The sequence below is a fragment of the Penaeus monodon genome, unplaced genomic scaffold, assembly GCF_015228065.2.
Source record: "Penaeus monodon isolate SGIC_2016 unplaced genomic scaffold, NSTDA_Pmon_1 PmonScaffold_732, whole genome shotgun sequence".
NCBI lineage: Eukaryota > Metazoa > Arthropoda > Malacostraca > Decapoda > Penaeidae > Penaeus > Penaeus monodon.
In genome coordinates this window covers 28,777-35,835 of record NW_023662461.1, presented here as the reverse complement: position 1 = coordinate 35,835, position 7,059 = coordinate 28,777, and the positions used below count along the sequence as shown (strand labels likewise).

At 55.4% G+C, this 7,059-nt stretch overlaps 1 protein-coding gene across 1 annotated transcript; it reads left to right on the top strand.

Moving 5' to 3' along the window:
- Window positions 1-1,766: 1,766 nt before the first annotated feature.
- On the top strand, window positions 1,767-3,326 carry LOC119571652 (proline-rich proteoglycan 2-like). Its single transcript, XM_037918855.1, has 3 exons — window positions 1,767-1,883; window positions 2,014-2,220; window positions 3,066-3,326. Exons 1-3 carry the CDS (start codon window positions 1,767-1,769, stop codon window positions 3,324-3,326), a joined length of 585 nt encoding a protein of 194 aa, XP_037774783.1.
- The last annotated feature ends 3,733 nt before the right edge of the window (window positions 3,327-7,059 follow it).

The following is a 7,059-nucleotide window of genomic DNA, read 5'->3' as shown; positions in this document are numbered from 1 at the left end:
GATTGAAAGCAAAAACAGGGGGGACTACTTATAGCTGCCAAGACCAAAGCCTCGCCATCAGGTTATCATCATTATTTTAAGTTTTCATATCCACCGGGGAACAATAAAGTTGAAACATCCCTACAGGGATATTTAAAAATATACAAGATCGAACCCCTGAGAAAGGGACAAGCAAAACGATAACGGTTTCAGAAAATGATGTTTTTACCACCCTCTGAGACATCCCTATTCAAACAGACCAAGAGAGCAGCTAACAAACCTGAACCATTAAAGGAAGAACGAAAAATTGCATCTTACGACGTCCCGGGCCCCATCAGAAAGAAATACGTCTTTCAAGGTCAGGGAAGTATAAAATCAGCAGGTGGGGGGTATGAAATGGAAACAATACGTAGTCATGGGGTTTTGGGGCTTAGAATAGGGGGATAAAAAAAATTCACCATTCGTACCCTTGGAAAACATCAGCACTACAAAATACAAAAAAAAAGCCCTTTCTCGAAACAGCCCTTAATTAAGGAAGAGCGTCAAATTTAATAAGATCCACCCTTTTATCGCCCTAGGACCCCTGGTTTTTGGGCCCGACTATAAGGATGCAAAACCGAAGGAGAGAATAATAAAATGATAAAAATAGTAAAAAATAATAAAGACAAATAAAAATAATAAAAATTTGTCGAGTATGACAGTAAATTGCAACCGTTAGGACTTTCGACGTGGGAAATGAGGTTTCGTCTTTTTTGTTTTCATATGTCAAGCAACTTGGGCACTGCTGTCCTTTTCATGAGGGTTTACGGAGCCGCCCCGGGGGGCAGTAGCGGGGGTCGCCTACCGCAAAGGAGATCTCTTCCCGAACATACATGGGCCTTCCGCGATGTTTATCGGTAAAGGGGGGGTCCCAGGTCATCCGTGTTTGGCCGCCCCCCGTGGGGGGGGGAGGATTTCGTCGTAAATATGTCGGGTCAAATAAAAGGAGCACCAGGAAAAAATTAAATATTGCCCCGTGACTTCTGACTGTGTGCTCCCTTCCCCCATGTGCCCCGCCTGCTCCGTGGATCCTCTCTCACTCCCACGTCTGATTGTACATATTTGCTATTATATGTAGATAGTGTAATTAGTGCCTTTCCCAGTAAACTTTTCTGTATGTTCCCTGGTATTTCCTTTGCCCGACCGTTCTGATTTTATATTTTTTAAAAGTCAAACCCCGACATGGGACCTTCCCGGGATCGACGGTCTGGAAAACGGCACCATGAGGGACTAGTGAAGGAAGGGATCTGTTGGGCCTTGAAGGCATGGCCTTTTATCACTACATACGGGGGCAGGAGAGGATCAGACGCGAGCAGCTGGCCCTGTACTAGGGGAAACGGGAGATACAGAGGCAGCGTGGGAAGAACAGCGTCGAGGAACCGGAAGAGGAAGGGTCGGAAGGCAGAGCAAGCACATGGAGGAACGGGGCCCCCCGCTTTTGGCCTTGTTTGGCCCCCCCTTCGCGGGGGAGCACGCGCGGGAAAACAAGTCCGGGAGAAAAACGCTGGCCAGAGGAGCGACTGACCACGGAGTCGTACCGGGAGCGTTCCTTTCCCCCAAGGCCCCGTCGCAGCGGGAATCCTGTCGCAAGACGGACATAAGCGAAGAGACCCCCGGGGAAGGGCCGTCGGAAGAAGCAGGGCGGTCGAGGAAGCCCAGCCGACAGTGAACACCATGCCAGCGACTGCACGTAAGCGGAGGATTTTAGCCCCCCAATGCAGCCCCGCTTGGAAAATGGTGGGTGCGGGATGGCACCCCAACGACCGTTGGCGGGGATGCCCGCCCAAGGGGATGGTGAGATCGGGCTGTCGAAGGGCTACTGCCGAAGTCGCACGGATGAGCGTCGCCTGCCAGGAGCGCCCCGGGTGAGTCGTCGCCCGCCCGGGCGCGCCCCGGGGAGTCGTTGCCTGCCCCGGCGCGCCGGATGAGTTACCTGCCCAGGACGCGCCCGGAGGAGCTGCCCGCCGAGGACACCCCGGAGGAGTGCCTGCCCAGGGCACGCCCGAGGAGCTGATGCCCAGGACACCCCGGAGGGGCTGCCCGCGCCGAGGACACCCCGGAGGATGCCTGCCCAGACACCCCCGGGGGGAGCACTGCCCAGGGCACCCCGGAGGGGCTGCCGCCGAGGACATGCCCGGGGGACTGCCTGCCCAGGCACGCCTGAGGAGGCCCGCCCCAGGGGAGCCGGAGAAGCTACCGGGAGTAGAGGGGTGGGGAGGAGCGCGGGCACAAGCCCGACGAAGGCAGGGGCCCTGATCGCCGGGGGAGTGCGGGGGGACGGAAGGGAAGCCCGGGCTACATTACCAGAGGAAACCGACAGCGCCCCAGGCTGAAAGGGAACCCCAAAAACCTCGGGCCCAAGATTTGTAGATAAAATCCCCTGGATGATTTGGGGCGAGATGTCAAGTTCTCTTGGGCTGCTGTCCTTTTATGAGGTTTACTGGAGCTCGCGGGGGGGCAGTAGGGTGGCGCCTCACCGTTTAAAGGGGATCTCTTCAGAACCTACATGGACCTTTCCGGATGTTTAAATCGGTCAAGTGGGGGTCCCAGGTCATCCGTGATGGCCTCTCCCCGTGGGGGGGACGAGGATTTCGTCGTAAATATCGTGGGTAAAAAAAGGAGCACCGGGAAAAAATTTCAGTACAGGGGTTTTGTCCCCTACCCATGTTTCCCTTTTTGCGGGGCACCCTTGTGAGCGGGAGACGGGAGTCCTGGGGGTTGAGGATGCCGTGACGAGTCCCCCGCGGCTAGCAACACGCCTTTTTGGCCCCTTATTCTGGCAAGACAGGCGGCCCTGATCCACCCCGGGTCAGGTCAATCGGCTGGTCTCCTCGGGAGGAGGTCAAGCAGTCATGCTGCCGTGGTACCCACACCGTCCGGGTACCAGTGAAATTTGGCAAATTTGGGGCTGCGTATACCCACTCATCACCCGTTGCTTTAGACTTGGTTCAGCACTCTGTTTCCCCCTTTGTTGGACTCCGTGGTGGGGGGGCGTGAGTGGATGAAACTCCCAAATATAGGGAAAATTCAAATCAAAACCCCCACAGACAGCCCTTATTTTGCAAACCCCGTGCAAGCCCAGCCACGGCAGCCACCCTGAACCCTTACGTGCCTCGGGTGGAAAAAAAACCCCCCGAGCAAGGATGAACTGTCATCCCTGCCCCAAAGATGGCGGCAAGACGAAAAACATGACAAAAGTCTGTCCCCAGTTTGTCCAACAGATGGACTCTCGTGCTGGCCCCCCCAGGCAGCCCCAGCCCGGGAAAGGGTCCCTGAGCCCCCCTCAGACGACCCCACTGACTGAATAGGAGCGCCAGCTAACCAGCCGAAACAGCGGGCCCCCAGAGCAAGCCCCAAAGTCGAAAGGGCGGCCCAAAACGGCCGAGGCCGGAGACCGACTCTGAGGCGATCTGGAACCCCCAAGGTTTTTCCCCGCAATTTAAGGTCCCTTTAAACCCCGAAGGTTTCGACTTGCCTCCCAAAAGGGGAAAGGGGCATGGAGAGCCAGCGCAAAACGGCTGTCGATCCGGGTTGCGCGAGTCGGGATGATCATTGTGCCCAAAGATAAAAGCCCCCCCTTTTTTTCCTGCAGGAGACAAGGAGCTAAAGATGGGAGGAAAGTGAGCCTCTCGCCACTGAACCCCGAGGAGAAGAGAGCAAGATGGTGATTTTCTTCTCAGTCTCATACGATGTGGAGGTGATAGCAACACACCCACAGGGTGGAGGCTTCCCGATTGTCGAAGGGGAAGACTCAACCAGGCAAGTCCGGGGTGACCAGAAAGGTAGCCCAAGCTCCCCCCTTTATCTGGGTAACTGGGGGAACCTACCCCCTACGCATTATGTGCCGAACCACTTCGGTTTTTTCAAGTGCCAGAAGTACGGACACCCCCAGGTAACGTACAGCCAAGCCAAAATGTGGTGTTGTAGCAAGGTACAAAAATACCGGGGGTGTGCTAAAGGCACATAAAGAAAAAAAAGAAGGACCAACGCAAATGTCCTAACGTGCCAAGAGGCTCACCCCTGGAGCCTGCTTTCTGTCGGGAAAAGGGGGGCCCCTCAAACGGCAAGAGGTTGTAAGAAGCGACCAGACTTTGTTCCTGCCCCCCAGGCACCTATCTGGGGGGGGGAAACAAAAGCAAAAAGGGTTTCCGACTCCAAAGAGGAAGGAAGCCCCCCCCCAGCCAAAACCCGGAGATCCCCGAAAAGGGGTTTCCCCCCAAGTAAAGCAAGTGAGGGGAACCACGGGAAGAAAGGTTTCCCAAACAAACCCACGGTCCCCCCAGCCCCAGAAGAATGTTCTTCGACGAGGGGGACATTCGACCTGATCACTGTGCAGTCACAGCAGTGGCAGACCCTTTGTCCGGGGACGGGGAAGAGGCGGATAAGGCAGTCGATGGCCATGACGAACTCAAACAGACTGTGAAAAGCATAAAGGGAAGGAAGTGGAGAAGGGCCCAAATCAGCCCAACCTTCCCCCTCAGCCAGGTCGAGACTCCCCCCCCCTCCCCAACCCAGGCTATCCCCTCACGGGCAGAGCAGCCAGGCTAGCCCTCACAGGCAACCCCTAACCGGGCTGATCAGTCCCACAACCCGAACAAAGAAGCTGAGCCTGCCCAGCAAGGCCACCCAATGCAAAAACACCCGGGCCAGAGAAAAACCCAAAGACGAAAAGTCAAGCTACCAAAGGCTCTCCCCCCCCCAGGGATCGGGGATGGGGTGACACCCGAAAGAGACGCTCAAGAGTGAGGATCCACAAGGGGTTTGTCAGATCCGACCGTAAACCCGAAGTGGACGAGTCTTGATGTAATATAAATTAGAACATCATGACACGCAATCTAAGATTCTGCAGTGGAACATCGTGGTTCTCCCAAGGAGTCCCATCCTCCACGCAAAGTGCGTCAAGGAGCATTGACATGTCATGCCCCAGGAGAATTATCGGCGGAAGCTGCGCTTCTCGGGTATCACGTCTACGCGCTGCCCTTTCCCGATGGCAAAAGAGGCCTGATGACCTGGTGAAGCAAAAATTTCCCCTGCTCCGCAATAGCCGATGCACCGCACTGGGAGAAGATTTTGAATCTCTTGCCGTCGGATTCAACTGGCCGGGGGCCCCCTAAAATTTGAAAACGGTACAGCAGGCCACACTGTAGTAGCTTAGACATAGCCAGGTATGTGCTTCCGCAGCACACGACGGGTGATCATAGGGGGAGTTCAATGCACACCACCCCATCCGGGCCCCCTGCAGGCCCCGGTGCGGTGGCCGTACAAGCAAGTGCTCAGAATTCCCCGAGACGCTCTCCTCAACAGCCGGAGCCAAGCATGTAGAGGAGGGGCCTAGACCTCACCCGGCCACGCGACCGGTGGAGAGGATGGTGGGTGCGATGAGACCATCACTGGGCCCTTTTTGGGCACTATAAAACCCCTCATGGATAGGGGGCCAGCCGAAAACCACGACCGAATAAAAGATGGAAAACAGACAAGGCCAACTGGAAAGGGTTCCAGGCGCCGGGGCCCGGTCTGAGAAGAATGAACCCACACAGAGCGAAAATGTGGAAGTGTACAACCCAGACTTGTAAATCCCTTTGATGAGGCAGCTCATGACCATCCCCAAAACTGGCCCGGGTTAGGAGCAAAGGACGCCTGGTACTCAATGACGGATTAGGGGGTCAACCACAGGGTAAAAATGTGCGAAAAAATTTTCCCAAGGGAAAGAACCCCGACAACCTAGCCTCCTAAGGGGGGCTTCAGGGATGCCAAGGAAAAATGCCCCAGAGGGGAGGCAGGAAAAGGGTGGGAATGGGGAGTCTTTCGATCACCCTACCCCCCTCCAGAGCTATTTGGGAACGGGTCAAGCGAGCCACCCGCCCCTCAGCCCCAGATGCACGCCCCACACCCCCACACCACAGGCGGCCAAGATTTCTGCGAGAACGAGCAGCGACAGTTTGCCAGCCCAACTGAGGGGAAGACAAGAAAAGCCTAAAAAAAGACAGACGCTCACATCAGGAAGGCAGCCGAACCCCATAAAATCAGACATTTTTCTTTTCTTGAGGGAATAAAAGATGCACCAAAGCCGTTGCAACCAGCCCGGGCGAGACGGGATTGTACCCTTGTCCCCCCCTGGGATGGTAGGGAGCTTGCATTCCGAAAAATCATCAACAAGTCCGGGGAAAATTTCCCCTCTACCCCGAGCGGAAAAAGTGCTACCATAGTTTCCCCTCCCTAAACCAAAGGAGCCCGGGGGGTACCCCCCCATCTCTTCCCCGCGTTGGCCAAGACTCCGAGAGGGTGGTACTGAACCCGGGTCCAATGGGGAAAATGGGAGCCCCCCACGAACACCCCCACGGGTTCACCCCGGGGGATGAGCACAGCGACAGCATAAACCACGTCTTTAGCATCCCCTTTTCCCTTCAGGAGAGCTGATCCAAAAGGAATCGAGTAAGCTCTTGGGTTGGATAGGTGACTACTTTTGGGAATAGAACAGCCAGAGTCAAATCCAAGGTCACCCCATACAGCACATGCCCCTGAAAAAGGAACGCCACAGGGTGGGGGTTTTCATTTCCCGCCCTTTTTAACCACTAATGTCCGTATCCTCAAAATAAACCTCCCCGTGGGGTGCAAAATCATCTCCCATGCGACGATTTGCTACATCCCCGGGACCTGCCCAAACCAAAACCCCCCGTTGTCTGGACTTTGGGATTTTCCCAGGGGGTTGCAGGGGCAGGAAAAGACTCTGAGCCAAAAACCAAAAACCCTGGGTTGAGACAGAGAGTTTAAGGGACAAGTCTGAAAAACCCGGAATGGCTGGGTGGTCTAGGGTACCTCTACCCTTTGGGGGAAAGGGTAGACCGGACCCTCTCCTTTCCCCAAGGGGGTCCAGCACCTGTTGACCGAACAAAGCAAGACTGTCTGTAGAGAGCAATGAGTGGGAAGGCGCTAGGGGCCCGACTAGAGTACTAAGATCATTCACGTATATGCTGTCAGGCCCATTGTAGAGTAGCCTCCTCGCTTGATTGGATTAAGAGAAAATATAAAGACCCACTGGAG